The following is a 17,437-nucleotide window of genomic DNA, read 5'->3' as shown; positions in this document are numbered from 1 at the left end:
CCTCGCTCTCTCATTTCTTGCTCGTTCTTTGAAATCGTTACACATCTCTGCTGACTCTTCCCGATCTCTCCTCACCATTGGATCCTGTCATTCTTTACCATTCTGACCATTTTCAGGCTGAACAGTATCTTCCAGCATGGGGAAAGTTGCAAATGGGGGTCGGGATAGAATTGCATCCCACAGGCCACTTTTCAAAATCTCCAGGATAAACTTAATTTGGCAAAAATCTGATCTGATTTATAGTGCAGGTGGAGGCTATTAGGCCATCACCTCCATACAACCCAGTCAGTCTCATTACCTCAATCTATTCCTGTAACTCTGCAAGTTTATTTCCCTCATGTTCGCAACCAATTTCCTTTTTAAGTCATTGATTTCTACCCCATCCCATAGACTGAGGATGCAACACCACTACCACTTGTTGATGCAAAAAAAGTACTTTCTCATTTCCTTACTCAATCTCTTGCCCAAAACTATAACCATCTACCCCCAAGTTCTCATCATCACCTTACATTTCCCTACCACATTTAATCTCCTCATAATCTTGAATATATTTATCAAATCTCACCCCACCCACTAATTTGTTCCAAGGAAGTGAAAACAATTTCTCCACCTGAGCCATATAACTAAAGTCTCTCATCCATATAACAATTCTGGTTCAAAATACAGAGTATATTATTGGTTTTAAACACTGGATTTTAACTTAGGCCTGAGCAGAAAAGCTACTATGACAGAGGGAAAAGTGCTTCTATTAAATCTACAAGAAAATCATGGCATCCCTGGCTCCATCCAGCTGCCATTTTTATTCATTTTGACGGTGTTGCGGACTGCCCGTACCTTTGGTTAAAATACCCTCACTCTCAACCATAGGACTGCGAGTACATTTCTGTTTTACTTATTCTGTCCCTGCCCAACTGAAACCATCTGAGGTTTGAATTCAATCCAAGCTCTGCAGGCAATGTTTTAGACCCAGCAGAAGTAGGGGAGTAAGTCCCTTTATGAAACAGTTTCGGCTTTTGTCAAGGTTGGAGGGAGAATGAAACAACTAGTCAGGAACTTTTTTGCCTCAGTCACACAAAGCAAATTATTGAAGTAGAGAATTGTAGCACATTTGTTACTTTGTATTACAGTGAAAGGACACATGTACTGATGGAAATTAGGGACTCCAGTTTTAAGTTGCTTTGTATTGTCACTCATTGTAAAATAAAGCAGTTTAATCATTTTAAATCTGCAGTCTTTGTTTTTCTCGGTTTTTCTTCATGAGCTTTGGAAAATCTCATCTGTAGAGATATGAAAACTGTGTTCAGTTCACAAGGAGAATCCTTTGTTACGCATTGAGTTCTAACATTGTGTCGAGGCATGCTGCTGAGCACAAGATGTTATGTTTAAAAGTCACCATGATCCTGCTCTCTCGTTAGGGACAGAGACAACTGGTGATAGTTTAACCTGAGGATCACCACACCTCAAGCAAGGGGAGAGCTGTGAAGGAGATTCCTTCATGGTAACCTCAGCCCGTGCAGGAATTCATAGAACCCCGGCAGTGTGGAAGCAGGCCATTCGGCCCATTGAGTCGACACTGACCCTCTGAAGAGCATCCCAGCCCGACCCACCTCCCACCGCGCCCTATCCCTATAACCCTGCATTTCCCCTGGCCAATCCACCTAACCTGCACATCCTTCGACCGTGGGAGGAAACTAGAACATCTGGGGTAAACCTGACGCAGGCATATGGAGAGCATGCAAACCCCACGCAGACAGTGAGGCTGGAACTGAACTCAGGATCCTTGGCGCGGTGAGGCAGTAGTGTTAACCGCTGAGTCACCGTGGTGTCCCACTCAAACCCACGCTGATGGTATGACTCTGCAATGCAAGCGAGCCATCCAGCCAACTGAGCTCCCAGTCAGTAACCCCCCTCTGCTGGAGGTGAGAGAGTATCTAAGACAACGTCCTGTGTAGCTGACAGCTCCTCCTGTTCACTGTCTGGGCTCGTACACCAATTTCCACGGGTAGCCACACGTGGAAATCGGAGCAAATGGAAAGACAAACTTATTATTAGCTGTTGGATCATAGCGTTTCTGTTAGCTGGTAACTGTAGCTCTACTCATCTAATTCCAGGGATGAAAGAATCAAGAAATGTCAGCAATATATGTGGCCTTTATCTAGACTATTTTTTTGGGGGTGGGAGGGCATTGCTGAGGTTTAACTCATTCACTGGATGAAAATCGGTCCCCATAATGTTTGAAGTATAAATGTCAATCAGCAGCCTAGGCGTTTTGATAATGACAAGGTTACTGTTACTGATTCTTGCTGAGTAGCAGTGTGGGGCATGAACCACTGCTATCCTGAGATCTCTGCATTGAAATGTGATCTGTGCCTGTTTTCCTTAGGTGTCCTGTTCAGTGTGGAGGTGATGTCCTCTCATTTTGCAGTGCGTAACTATTGGCGAGGCTTCTTTGCCGCTACCTGTGGCGCATTCATGTTCCGACTTCTTGCTGTGTTCAACAGTGAACAAGGTGAAATGGCCACGTACTGGCGCAAATCTTTACGAAGCGTCCGCTTGATTTCTGTAGTTTGCCAAATTGGCGGTGACAAGTTGATTCTGAAAAGCATGATGGTCTCAGAATTCGAAACACTTCAGTCTGCAAGGGAGACAAGACTGACACATTTCTCCAAAGTGATACAGGTGTAACACTGTATTAGCCTGGAGCATCCACATCCCATGAAGAGATTAAGAAACACATTCTTCAGGTAGCAAGGCAAATTTTGACTTTTACTGATGACAGTGGATCAGTCATCCCTGCTATATTTCTCCCAAAACATTGTCCACTGACAATATTAAATCCAATGAGTTCTTACTGACAGAGAGTCTCTTAAAGGTATACTGACAGACTGACCAAGAGACAGAAAACCACAAGGCTGGGTTTCAACTTTGGATTATTATTCCTAAATTACTAAGTGATGGCACAATTAGTTTGACTATGGTGTCCTTTACAGTTTTTTTAAAACAACTGCCAACACTCACTGCCAATGTTTACATTGTGAATAGCCTTGGCAGATAATGTTAAAGATAATCGAAAAAGATTCTACAAGTACATTAAGAGCAAGGGAGCAACTAGAGAGAGAGTAGGGCCCCTTAGGGCTCAATGAGGTCATCTTTGTGTTGAACCTCAGGAGATGGGAGAGATATTAAATGAGTATTTTGTGTCAGTTTTTACTGTGAAGAAAGAAACGGAGGCTAGAGAACTCGGGGGAACGAAATATTGATGTTTTGAAAACAGTTCACATTACAGAAGAGGAAGTGCTGGAGGTCTTAGAAAACATAAAGGTAGATAAATCTCCAGGACCTGAGTAGGCGTATTTCAGGATGCTGTGGGAAATTAGGGAGGAAATTGCAGGGCCTCTAGCAGAAATGTTTGTATCATCTATAAACACAGGTGAAATACCGGAGGACTGGAGGGTGCTTAATGTTGTGTCATTGTTTAAGAAAGGCTGTAAGGAGAAGCCTGCAAACTATAGACCTGTGAGTCTGACATCAGTGGTGGGTAAGCTTTTGGAGGTGATTCTGAAAGTTAGGATTTACATGCATTTGGAGAGACAAGGATTGATTAGGGATAGTCAGCATAGTGTGTGTAAGAAATATCATGTCGCACAAACTTGATTGAGTTTTTTAATAAAGTAACCAAAAAGATTGATGATGGCAGAGCAGCAGACATTGTTTATTTGGACTTTAGTAAAGTCTTTGACAAGGTTCCGCATGGTAAAGTTAGATCACATGGGATTTAGGGTGAGCTTGCCAATTGGATGTAAAATTGGCTTTATGGCAGGAGATAGATGGTGGTGGTGGAGGGTTGTTTTTTGGACTGGAGGCCAGTGATCAGCATGTTCCACAGGGATCGGTATTGGGTCCACTTTTGTTTGTCATTTACATAAATTATTTGGATGAGAATATAGGAGGCATAGTTAGGAAGTTTTCAGATGACACCTGAATTGGTGGTATAGTGCACACTAAAGAAAGATTACAAAGAGATCGTGATCAATTGGGTCAATGGGCCGAGGAATGGCAGGTGGAGTTCAGTTTGGATAAATGGAAGGCATTGCATTTTGATACAAGAAACATGAACAGGACTTATGCAATTAATGGCAGAGCCCTGGGTAGTGCTATAGAACAGAGTGATGTAGAAGTTCAGGTATATAATTCTTTGAAATTTACATCACAGTAGACAGGGTGGTTAAGAAGGCATTTAGCACACTTGCCTTCGTTGCTCAGACCTTTGAGTATAGGAGTTGGGATGTCACGTTGAGGTTGTACAGGACATTGGTGAGGCCTCTTCTGGAGTATTGTGTCCGGTCCTGGTCTCCCTGTTATACGAAGGATATTATTAAACTGGAGAGGGTTCAGAAAAGATTTATCAGGATGTTGCCAGGAATGGAGAGTTTTGATATAAAAATAGACTGGAAGAATTGGAACCTTTTCACTGGATCTTAGAAGGTTAGGGGGTGGCATTATTGAGACTTTAAAATCATGAGGGGCATAGATAAGGTAAATGACAAGGGGCTTTCCCCTCGATGGGGTAGTTCAAAACTTGGGAATATATTTTTAAGTTGAGACGAGAAAGATTTAAAAAGGACAGGAGGGGCAATGATTTTTACACAGAGGGTGCTTCGTGTGTGGAATGAACTGCCAGAGAAAGTGGTGGATGCAGGCACAGTTACAACATTCAAATGACATTTGGATCAGTACATGAATAGAAAAGGTTTGAAGGGATATGGGCTGCATGTAGGCAGGTGGGACTAGTTTAATTTGGAAACATGGTCAGCATGGACTGGTTGCACCAAAGGCTCTGTTTCTGTGCTGTATGACTCTATGAATAATATCCACTTCGATGATGTACCAGTGCCTGTTGAATTGTCTCTGTGAAAGTATCAGCCTTGGCAGAAAGGGAAGAAATTAGGAAAATTGGAGAGAAGGAGAATCATAAATCCAAGCCTCCCAGCTACATGGAAAGCAGATCGGATTACTGCCTACTCCAGTTTTTTTGCTTTCAGATGTACTCCTAATGTTTTTACCTTACTTTCTTTTTCTTGCAGAAACTATCATTGCTCTTTTCAAGACAAAATTCCCAGTTGACTTCCCGTTTGATTTACCTGAAACATTAATCTTTATCATCTTGGGGTGAGGAGTCTTTGAAGCTTTATCTGTTGTCTATCTAAAAGGTGTGATGGCGATGGAACCAACGGCAGCCACAGCTTCTGTTATGGAACACAAGCTATCACACACATTACTCAGGATAGCATTCATCATATAGTGTTATATGGGGACCTAGGAGTGCCATTTATTCCAATGGCACAGGAAAGCATATTGTTAACATTGAGCAATATTGAGCATTGGACGGAAAATAAATTAAAAATGAATGCTTTTAAAAAGCTGCACTAGACCCTGAGAAATTAAATCATTCACTATTTTCATACTTGCTTCAGGCCACTTCACTTTTATGATTAGATTTGTGACAACTTTGCAAATGGAGGATAATGCCGTTAAAATGTGTTGGAAACATTATTTTGTCACGTGCACATAACATTACTGAGCATTCTTCTTCCAGTGTAAACAAAACAAAATGACAAATATGTCTGCAGTAAACATGGAAGAACACTTCTGAATCACTGACTTTGATGTTGCAAATAAGAGACCTCAACATCCCATAACTGCTCTTTTTTCTTTTGTTGTTTGGGCTTATTCTGATTTGTTGGGTCAATATCAGCTTTTCAAGGTGAAGTGCAATAGTGCTGGAAATAAAGATTTTGCTGTTTCCAACTCAGGGCAGGTAATGACTGACAGACTTGTACTTGGGCCAGGAGTGTTAGTATCAGTTTCAGACAGCATCCCACACAGTTCGGGAAAGAACAAAGTCAAGTACTGTCAAAATTGTTTGCTGAATAAGAATGGCACGTTGAGATAGTGACAGTTTAACACTGAGATGGCTGTAGCTTGTTCAAGTATTGTACTGACAATATCAGGCCCTTGAAGTACTGAGCAAAGCGCACTGAGGTGACAGTGTTACTGATAGCGTGTTAGGCCCCAACAAGAATGTAACCACTTTGGAAATTCTTCACATTCACAGAAAGTAATACTGAAGTAGGTTCCTGGAACTGGCATGCTATCTGAATGAAAATGCCTGGCACCATTTTCAGATCTGAAATATTACTTTCACTTTAAATAGAAAGAAAAACACTGCAGGTGCTAGAAATCTGAAATAAGACAAGAGAATGCTGGAGAAACTCAGCAGGTCTTGCAGCATGTGTGGAGAGAGAAACAGAGTTAATGTTTTGAGTTCAGTGGCCCTTCTTTGGAACAGTCCACACTGATCTGAAGGAAAAGAAGTGTCTTTGGACTGAAAACATTAACTCTGTTTCTCTCTCCACAGATGCTGCAAGACCTGTTGAGTTTCTCCAGCATTTCCTGCTCTTATTTGATATTGCTTTCTCTGCTTAGTTTATCTGCTCATTTTATTATTGTCTTTATTCCCTTAACAGGATTATCTGTGGGATACTGAGTTGCATCTACCTGTGCTGTCAGCGCTCGGTGGTAGCATACATCAGGAGAAATGCTTTCATCCTGAAACTTGTGGCAGCAGAGTAAGATTGCAATATTATTTTCACAAACTGCTGCTTGGTACAACAGAAGTTGAACATAGTTGAAAATAGAGACACATAGCCAAGTCTTTTTGTCTTGCAACCAAATGGACAAATGCATGAACATCAAACTTCAAATGATCATAACAATTTGTACAAGAGATAAGAGTGCCAATTGGTTGGCTGGTAAAGTCTGGCCAAGTCTATAACCCATTGCTTTCTCCATAGCAACGCTTCATTCTCCTTGTGTTCTTCCTTTTCAAGCAATCCCCTGAGACCCTTATAACAGAAACTATAAATGCTGCTTTAGCATTGTATGTAGCAGAGAATTTTACATTTTAATCACCTTCTGCATATAAAAATGTCTAAGCCATCTCTATTGATTTCTGTGAATATTTTATGTTTTCTCTTGTTAGATATTCAATCAGTGGAAAGAATCTATCACTATTTACCCTCTTATAACCTTTAAAGCTTCTAATAATCACTTCTTAATGTTCTGAGCTCCAATAAAAATGTACTAATTTCTTGAGTCTCATGCCCTAATTTGTAATCCTTTATCCTGTGGCTACATCCTGTTGAATTAAAGCAGCATAGTTTCTATTCTTTCTTATAGTGTGCTTTCCAAAACTGTACCCCAGGTATTTCAGTTACAACTTAAGCAAGGTCATGTGTATGTTCAATGTTGCTCTGTTTTTGATCAGTGGCTTTCAAGGTGTGGTCCACAGACTAACAGTTCATTGTCCAAGATGCACGCCACTGATCCATAAGATCACAGCCAAGGCCAAAAGACAGAATAGGTCAGAGCACTCATGCCTACTACTCATTGAGCCAATCATTCAGCACAGAAGAGATCCCTGCTCCTGCGGCATCATACAACTCCTGCACAGCACAGAGGTCACAAGTGCAAAAAACCAGCAACAGTGTTGTTTTGTAAATCATCTTTCCCTATTGAATCCCAACAGTGTGGAAACAGGCCCTTTGGCCCAACAAGTCCACACCAAACCTCAGAGTATCCCACCCAGACCCATCCCCCTATAACTCACCTAGTCTACACATCCCTGAACACTATGGGCAATTTCCCATGGCCAACCACCTAGCCTGCACATCTTTGGACTGTGTGAAGAAACCAGAGCACCCAGAGGAAGCCCATGCAGACAATGTGCAAACTCTGCATAGAGAGTTGCCCGAGGCTGGGATCAAACCCAGGTCCCTGGTGATGTGAGGCAGCAGTGCTAACCACTGAGCCACCGTGCCACCCCATCTTCATATTAATTTTGTTTGATTCACATAGATGTAAGATAGGTATTAGCTTTTTCAAAAAAAAACACATTTATTAAGTTAATTGATGAAATAAAGCAGCAAAATATTTATAGTTTCAATAAGATCCTATTAATTTCTTTCCAATTATTTTGGAGTGAAATTAACAATGGATTGATACATTACAGCACACAGAGCATGGGGAACATGACAAATAAATTCCCAACCTCTACCAGTATAAATTACATGCGTAGGTTCTGCAGTGTTGAAGAACTTTTTGTTATTTATATAAATGATCTGGATGTAAACGTAGGAGGTGTGGTTAGTAAGTTTGCAGATGACACCAAAATTGGTGGTGTAGGGGACAGCTAAAAATGTTGCCTCAGAGTACAATGCGACCTTGATTAAATGGGCCGGTGGACTGAAGAGTGGCAGATGGAGTTTGATTTAGATAAATATGAGGTGCTGCATTTTGGTAAGGCAAATCAGGGCAGGGCTTATACACTTAATAGTAAGATCCTGGGGAGTGTTGCCAAAGAAAGAGACCTTGGAGTGAAGATTCATAGTTCCTTGAAAGTGGAGTGGCAGGTAAACAGGATAGTGAAGAAAGTATTTGGTATGCTTGTCGTTATTGGTCAGTGCATTGAGTATAGGAATTGGGAGGTTATGTTGTAGCTGTGAAGGACATTGGTTTGGCCATTTTGGAATACTGCATTCAGTTCTGGTCTCCCTGCTATAGGAAAGGTGTTGTGAAACTTGAAAGGGTTCAGAAAAGATTCACAACGATGTTGCCAGGTTGGAGGGTTTGAGTTACAGGGAGAGGCTGAATAGGTTGGGGCTATTTTCCCTGGAACGTCGGAGGCTGAGGAGTGACCTTATAGAGGTTTATAAAAGCATGAAGGGCATGGATAAGGTGAATAAACAAGATCTTTTCCCCAAGGTAGGGGGGTCCAAAACTAGAAGGCATAAGTTTAAAGTGAGAGGGGAAAGATTTAAAAGGGACCTAAAGGGCAACTCACGCAGAGGGTGGTGCATGTATGGGATGAGCTGCCAGAGGAAGTGGTGGGGGCTGGTACAATTACAACATTTAAAAAGTGTCTGGATGGGTATATGAGCAGAAAGGGTTTAGAGGGATATGTGCCAAATGCTGGCAAATGGAACTAGATTGATTTAGGATATCTGGTCAGCATGGACAAGTTGGACTGAAGGACCTATTTCGATGCTGTGTGTCTCTATGACTCTAAGAAGTAAGAGAATTCATTGGATTTCTGTGCTGGCTCAGCTGGAACATTATACTGAGTTATTTGTATTACATTGAAACTTGAAATGGTTCCAACCAAATCTATGGTGAGAAACAGTCTGTTGTCTTTCAGTGTTGGCTAATTGGCAGATGTAGTGAGAGTAAAATGTTCATTAATTAACAATACAATGATGTTAATATGTTCATTAACATGCAACAACATACTGTGAAAAATAGTTCACTGACAGATCATTTATTCCTTTCTTTTAACTTGTACCATTCTCAGGAAAGTGACTGAATTGGGTGTTTGGGTGAGCTAATATATCATTATAAATGTTCAAATCTTTTTGGATTAACGAATAAGACATGAGCTAATATCTGAATAATGTCCTATCAATAGGAAGGCAGTGTACTCTGGACTTGTCACCTTACTATTGGCATCTATCACCTTCCCTGACAGTCTGGGCCAGTTCATGGCATGCAGGGTGAGTATTTCTGAACACAAAGCATTTTACAACTTTGTTTTGTATTTTTTATTTCAAAATATATTTTATTCATAAAAAAAGTCTTTATATATGTCTCTATATATAAAGTCAGGCAGTAGCATATCAAGGAGACAGTCAACCATTGGAGTTTGACTCTATCTAAACAAATCAAAGGCCTCTCTTATTTGAATCAGATTATATTTACAAGCATTTGAGGCATTGGGAGGGTTTGATCACTGAACGGACCCCCATTTAAGTTCAGCAGAAACACCTCAGACAATGGTCTTTCCCTACTACCCCTTGGCAGCAGTTGCCCCAAGCTTTAGTGTGACCCTCAGTACATAGTCCTGGACTTTGGAATGTGCCAGTCTGCAGCATTTGGTCAGGGTCAGCTCCTTGATCTGGAAGACTAGAAAGCTTCTGGTAGACCAAAGAACATCTTTCAACCTTGTAATCATGTTCTGTGTCACTTCCAGGTGATGTAACAGGACAGATACTGAACTTTTTTTGTTTCTTCAGCCAAAGGTAACACCACCACATGATCCTGAGGGTGACTTCTACGCTAACTAGATTAGTAAAGACTCAGTGACACACACAGTGCTGATTGGTTAGAGAATATTGAAACGTACATTCTACCTGACACATTGTAGGTACAGCCCTTCTACCAAGTATAGACATTCCTCTGCCCATTGGATCAGATGCTATGTTATTGAAAACAAACTGCCTTTAATCAGTAACTCCAAACACACAAGCTACCTGCTTCCCAGCTCCCAACATGTTGTTAGCAAATCAATAGTGGAATATCAATGGTGTTGAGCCTGTGGATATAGAAAGGGGGCTGGTATTAATAATAGCATTTTACTCACACTCAAATTTAGATCATTAATCCATCATGACAATAATGTTCTGCCTTGTTGGAAATTGTCCACTCTTCAGCCACAAATTTCCCTTCTTCTCAGTGCTGTGGGTCCTGTCTTGGTGAGGGTGTGAATGTGGTTCTTAACAGAATATGTGTGGGATACCTGCAGTTTGCGATACCAGTCAGCCTGGACCCCAGATTTTGTTCAACGAAGATATTAAGGGACGTGGGCCAAAGGCAGGCAGATGGAGTTAGGCCACAGATTAGCCATGGGATCATTGAATAGTGGAGCAGGCTCGAGGGGCTGAGTGGCCTACTCTTGCTCCTGTGTTCCTGCTATTTCTGACCTCAGTGCTGTAGCTTCTGTCCTTCCTTAAACTGACGGAGCTAAGCATGCATTGAGCACCGGGAACAATATCCTCTCCTGCACACAAAATCTCTGTTTAAAGAGATCATCAAATACTTTCAGACGAGCCTCTTTGTGAGGCTGTAGGTGCCATGAGTTTTCTAGTGCCATGTAACATCAGCAGGTCACGCTTCCCTCGCACTCTGTGAACGATAGTGGCAGTGTATGCACGTAAGCTGCAGGGATATGAAGGGGCACAGTTGTTATATTCTCCATCTAGTTGCAGGCAGTTAGTTAAGATCTTTATGTGATTGATGATGTTTTGGAAATGGAACTTGAGAGGCAGTGGCACCTGGAACCAAATATTGGTGAAGGTGTCAATAAGACAAAGTTGTACGGGAATGAGACTGAACAATGTGTAAACAATGTGTCAAATGGAATGACCTAACTTCCGCAACAACTCTACCAAAGAGAAATGAATGACTTTGGTGGAGAAGGGATGATCTCTGACTGTGTGTTGTTTCCCTGGGTGTAGCTCACTATGAAGGAGCTTCTCTCTTCACTCTTCGATCACCGGTCCTGGGCTGTGCTGTCTCAGAATGCAACGCTCAACATCCAGGCAAGAGTAGACCCAGACAACCTCTGGATTGAATGGTGCCACCCAAGCTTCACCTTTTTTGGCACGCTTCTCTTCTTCCTTTTCATGAAGGTAAGCTGTGACTTTCAAACCCAGCCTTAAAATAAGTTCATTAATCACTGACCCACAATGAATTGTAGTCATTTAATGTCTGAGGGCCACCACAATATGTGCAGTTATGAATTGTCCTCACACATAGCCATGTGTATACTACAGGAAACAACACCGTGTTTGAGGTTTCATGCCAGACTGACTTTGCACTGTTTCCCCTTTATCTCTAGTTTTGGATGCTGATCCTTGCGACCACCATACCAATGCCAGCTGGATACTTCATGCCCGTTCTTATATATGGTAAGTTCAGGAAATAAATCCTAGTGCTCAATACATAACAACAGAGCAGGGCTTTAAAATTAAATCATTAAAATTTAAAATCAATTGAAAATTTGAAACCATTGAATCAGAACCTGAACTTTTCTTTATAAACAGCTATTAGGTTTACAATTTAGAGACGCAGAACATTCATGGAACAGGGGAGGCAATGGCCTGGTGGTATTATCGCTGGACTGTTAATCCAGAGACCCAGATAATACTCTGGGGGCACAGGTTTGAATCCTGCCACGGCAGATGGTGGAAATTGAATTCAATAAAAAAAAATTAAGTGTCTAATGATGACCGTGAATCCACTGTCAATTGTTGAAAAAAACCATCTGGTTCACTAATTATCCTTTAGGGAAGGAAACTGTCATCCTTACCCGCATGTGACTCCAGACCCACAGCAATGTGGTTGACTCTTAACTGCCCTCTGGGCAATTAGGGATGGGCAATAAATACTGGTCCAGCCAGCGACACCCTCATCCAATGAATGAATAACGAAGAGAAATCACAAGGAGGCTATTTGGCCCATTGTCCCCATGCTGGCTAAGAGCCAGCAATCCAGCCAGGCACACCATTCCAATTCTTGTTCTGTAAGGAAGCGATCGAATATGATCCACTTGCCTGGATGAGTACAGCTCTAACAACATTCAAGAAGCTTAACACCATCCAGGACAAAGCAGCCAGTTGTTTGGCACCCCACCCACAAACACTCACTCCCTCCAACACTGATGCTAAGTAGCAGAAATGTGTATCATCTACAATATGCACTGTAGCAACTCACCAAGACTCCTTTGACAGCACCTTCCTAATCCATGACCACTACCATCTAGAAGGCCAAGGGCACCACCATCTACAATTTCACCTCCAGGCCCCCCACCGTCCTGACTCGGAAATATGTTGCCATTCCATCAGTATCATTAGGGCAAATTCCAGGAATTCCTTGCCTAGCAGCATATGGTTGACTACACCAAATAGACTGCAGCAGCTCAAGAAGGCAATCCAACACCACCTTCTCAAGGGCAATGGGACCTGGGCAATAAATGCTGGACCATTCAGCAATGCCCACATCCCGTGGATAAAATAACTTCTTTTAAAAGCCCCGCATATGCAAGTGTTTTTTTAAAATACGTTTTGTGTGTTTCTGCCTCTGCCATCCTCTCAGGCAGTGAGTTCTAGTGAGGCAGAGTCCCAACCCGCTCTGAGCGAACATTTCTCCTTGACTCCCGTCAATCCTTCCTAGTAGATCCTTCCTAACCATCCTGTCCCTCATCCTTTGTTTCCACCTCAATTCAATCTCTCCTCAGCCTCCTCTGTTCCAAAGAATACAACCATACTTTATTAATTCTTTTCCTTGTAGCCAAAATTCTCCAGGTCTGGTAACGTTCCCTAACTCTCCTCTGTTCCCTCATCAGTTTGATCTCGTCCTTCCTATAATGCAGTGACCAGAACTGTGAGCAATGCCCTAGCTATGGCCCAACCAGCAACTTATACAGCTCTAGCGTAGCCTCCCTGCAAGTACAATGAGCTGGTTTATTTTATTTATGTGTACTTAAGGTATGATCCTGCATTGTGATAGACATTGTTTTAACCCAGGCCTTCAAGGTCATAAATAGAGTCTCGAGCTCTAACACTGTTATGGACCTCTGATTAAGTTATAGCAACTGAGGGGCAACTTTTTCACACAGAGGGTGGCGCATGTATGGAATGAGCTGTCAGAGGAACTGGTAGAGGTGGGTACAATTACAACATTTAAAAGAAATTTGGATGGCTACATCGATAGGAAAGGTGAAGAGCGATGTGGGCCAAATGCAGGGAGATGGGAGTAGTTCAGTTTAGGATACCTGGTCGGCATGGATGAGTTGGGCAAAAGGATCTGTTTCCGCACTGTATGACTCTGTGACTCAATGACAGTCCCCACTCTCAGAGGTTCTCCCTCCCTCACCCACTTCCAGTCCCAGCTCTCGGACACTTTTCTAGCACCTGCTTTCATAAGTTCTCTCCGTTATTGCCATACTCTCAAAGTCTAACACCACATCTTCACAGTTCTCACTGAGGGTCATGACAATTTTGAAGCCTCAACATGGGGTCACAGTAGGAAAGCAGATTTAACTCTTTCATGTTACTTCAATCCTTCAGGATTTGAAGATGATTCAAAATTCGGAAACTTTGTAAACTATGAAGAGGACAGTATAAAACTCGAAAAGGACATAGACAAGTTGTTGGAAAGAGCATATAAGTGACAAATGAAGTTCAATGCAGAGAAGTATAAGGCGATACATTTTAGCAGGAAGAACATGAATAAACAAGGTAAAATAGGAAATACAATACTCAAAGGGAGAGGAGCTGAGGGACCTGGTGTTTATGTACACAGATCATTGAAGTTGGCAGGACATACAGGGAGAGTTTAATAAAGTAATCAGTAACCTGAGCTTTATTAATAGGGACATAGAGTACAAAAGTCAAGGGGATAATGATGAACTTATACAAGATACTTGTTAGATCACAGCTGGACTATGGTGTATGGTTCAGAGTGTCACATTGTAGGAAGGATGTGAACACATTGGAGAGATTGCAGAAGCAATTTACAAGAATGGTTCCAGGGATGAGAAACTTCAGATATGAGGATAGATTGGAGAAGTTGGGACTGTTCACCTTGGAGAGAAGAAGGCTAAGAAGAGATCTGATAGACTTTTTCAGAATCAAGATGTGCCTGGGCAAAGTAGATGGGAACAAACATTTTGCACTCGTAAATGGATTGAGTATGAGGGAGCATAGTTTTATCTGCAAATGTAGAGCAGGATCAACTGAAGCTTTCAAGAGGCCAGTGATGATCATTTGAACAGAAACAATGTACAGGAGTATGGGGAGGAGGCAGGAGAATGGTACTATGTCATGGCCCTCATTGGATAGTCAGTGCATAATCATAGAATCCTTACAGTGTGGAAGCAGGCTATTTGGCCCATCATGTCCACACTGACCTCCAAAGAGCACCCCGCTCAGACCCACTCCCCCTCCCTATGATCCTGCATTTCTCACGGCCAACCCACCTAACCAGCACATTTTTGTACCGTGGGAGGAAACCAAAGCACCTGGAGAAAACCCACACAGACAGAAAGAATATACAAACGGTCGCCTAGAGACTGGAATTGAACCTGGGTCCCTGAAGCTGTGAAGCAGCATTGCTAACCACTGAGCCATCCACATATGATACTGAACTTGTGAGACCTCAGCTGGAGTATTGCTTACCACATTATAGAGTAAAGCCAGAGCAGATCATAGGGCTGCTCTCTCATGAGAGAGAGAGAGAGAGAGAGAGACACACACGTACACATGATTGGTGGGGGTTCAACCTGAGGGTCGCCATGCTTCACGTGATGGCCAAGATTGAGAAGGAGAGTCCTTCCTGGTGACCTCAGCTGATGCAGGAATTGAACCCATGCTATTGGTAGCATTCTGCATTGTAAGCCAGTTGTCCCAGCCAACTGATCTAACCAATCCCAATGGATCAGGTGGCCTCCATCTGCACCATAATACTTCTGTGATTCTGTGATATGGCACCAGCCTGGATTGAGGGTCTCCACCTCACACACATTTTGGAGTGAAATCCTTTTGCCATTTCAAGAGTTCCTTCTGCTGTGGAAAACCATCAGTGATGAACAGATGGCTGTTTAGTTTATAGAAAGGCAGGGTATGTAATCTCTCCCTAGTCGACTATAATCAAGGGGATGGAAAGTCTGATCTCGAGGTTAATTGTAGATAGGGAGATGCACAGTTTCCTTCCGGACAGATTACCAATGGATACAGATCCAGGATGGTTGCACATGGGGATCACATAAAAACTGGCTCAGGAGAACCTTAAATCTGAGATTTATTTTCTTCTATAAACAATGTTTCATAAACCCCTGACATTTATCTTCTGCATTTTGTATTCTGCAGGGGCCGTTATCGGTCGCTTAGTGGGAGAAATTATGGTTCTTATATTTCCTAATGGCATCAAGTCTGAAGGAGTCCTTAACCCAATAGTCCCTGGGGGATATGCCCTTGCAGGCAAGTATGTGCTAGTCACACATTTCCTAGATATGCTTCTATATTGTCAACTTGTCTTTCAGGTCTCACCAGGGTTTTGTGGCACAGTGGTAATGGGCCTATCTCTGGTCTAGAAGGTCCTAGTTCAATACCCACCAGCTCCTGGACATGGGCAGGTTGATTAAAAATACAAGTCTCACGATGTGTGCAGTAGGACTGATGTTGATACTTGTGTACAGCTGTATCCCAGTATTACAACAAACCTTCCCAATGCATTGCTGTATCGCCCTGTCTGCAGCTGCTCAGCCAGAGGATTCTCTTACCCGATCAAATAATAACTGTTTTGAGCAAATTAGAATTTATTGTCATGTGTACTCAAGTACAGTGAGAAGTGTACAATGTCACTGCACACAGTGCCACCTTAGGTACAAAGGTACCTAGTCACAAATCATAGAACCCCTACAGTTTGGAAACAGGCCATTTGGCCCAACAAGCCTCTGGAGAGCATCCCATCCAGGCCTACCCCTCTACCCCACCCCAGCCCAGCAACCCCCATAACCTACACATCCCTAGGCACTATGAGCAATTTCCCACGGCCAATCGACCCTAACCTGCACATCTTTGGACTGTGGGAGGAAACCGGAGCAAACCCACATAGACAGTTGCCTGAGGCTAGAATTGAACCCTGGGGCTGTGGGGCAGCAGTGCTAACCACTGAGCCACCGTGCCACCCCAACTCCAAACCTTAGAGAAATAAAAGAAAAATATTATAGTCCTTCTAGGCTGGACTGTAGCACCCATCCCTTCTTATGCCTTCCTAACATGTACCACCTTTCTGTTGCAATATCTTATAACATGGATTGTCATTATGGCACCCAAGCGATATTTTGCTCACACCTGAGGTATATTTTTTCAGGCAATGAATGCTCTGTTTTGGTAGATCACTACGGGCTGTTCTAACCTTTCTCCTCTGTAAGCTCAAAGAACGTGAGGGTCTTTCCTTTTGTCTTGGCAGGAGCAGCAGCATTCTCTGGAGCTGTGACCCATACACTGTCCACAGCGCTGTTGGTCTTTGAGCTAACAGGACAGTTGGCACATTTCTTACCTGTTCTATTGGCTGTACTTGTAGCGAATGCCATAGCGCAGAAATTCCAACCTTCCTTCTACGATGGGACCATCATTGTGAAGAAGCTGCCGTATTTACCCAGAATCCGGAGCAGTATGCCCGGGTTGGTATCACTCCTAATGCCAGCGGGGTTGATGAAGGGGCAATATGATGGGTGTGGTAGTTTGTGGTAGCAACATGATTAGAGGGTCTCGAGATTTCAGGGTATCCCATTGCAACCCTGTTTTGGTGTCTGAAAATCACTGGCTACACTGTGAGTGTGGCAGGGGGCAGAGTGGGAAGCCTGTGGGAGGGGCAGATACAGTGGTGAGGGATTTGTGACAGTGTGGTAGAAGGGGTAAGGGAGTGAGAGAGGAGGTGAGGGGGCTGGGGGAGCTGTTTAACCCATTGTGTTTATAGCCTATCCTTTTTCATTAGTTTTTTCTGGGGTGGATTTTGTGAGCGTGGTGGCCGGGCGTTG

The 17,437-nt window shown here is 42.7% G+C and overlaps 1 protein-coding gene across 2 annotated transcripts in view; it reads left to right on the top strand.

Moving 5' to 3' along the window:
* The window catches only part of clcnk (chloride channel K), a 53,614-nt gene that overhangs the window by 21,998 nt on the left and 14,179 nt on the right, over positions 1 to 17,437 (top strand). For both annotated transcript variants that reach the window (XM_048615121.1, XM_048615122.1), the window contains exons 7-14: positions 2,384 to 2,509; positions 5,085 to 5,169; positions 6,528 to 6,629; positions 9,524 to 9,608; positions 11,349 to 11,522; positions 11,732 to 11,801; positions 15,762 to 15,872; positions 16,867 to 17,080. In XM_048615121.1, the coding sequence (XP_048471078.1) occupies positions 2,384 to 2,509; positions 5,085 to 5,169; positions 6,528 to 6,629; positions 9,524 to 9,608; positions 11,349 to 11,522; positions 11,732 to 11,801; positions 15,762 to 15,872; positions 16,867 to 17,080 (967 nt within the window). The remainder of the gene's footprint in view (positions 1 to 2,383; positions 2,510 to 5,084; positions 5,170 to 6,527; positions 6,630 to 9,523; positions 9,609 to 11,348; positions 11,523 to 11,731; positions 11,802 to 15,761; positions 15,873 to 16,866; positions 17,081 to 17,437) is intronic.

The sequence above is a fragment of the Rhincodon typus genome, chromosome 31, assembly GCF_021869965.1.
Source record: "Rhincodon typus isolate 14 chromosome 31, sRhiTyp1.1, whole genome shotgun sequence".
Lineage (NCBI taxonomy): Eukaryota > Metazoa > Chordata > Chondrichthyes > Orectolobiformes > Rhincodontidae > Rhincodon > Rhincodon typus.
Note: the sequence above shows the minus strand (reverse complement) of the source record. Positions and strands in the feature narration are given on the sequence as shown.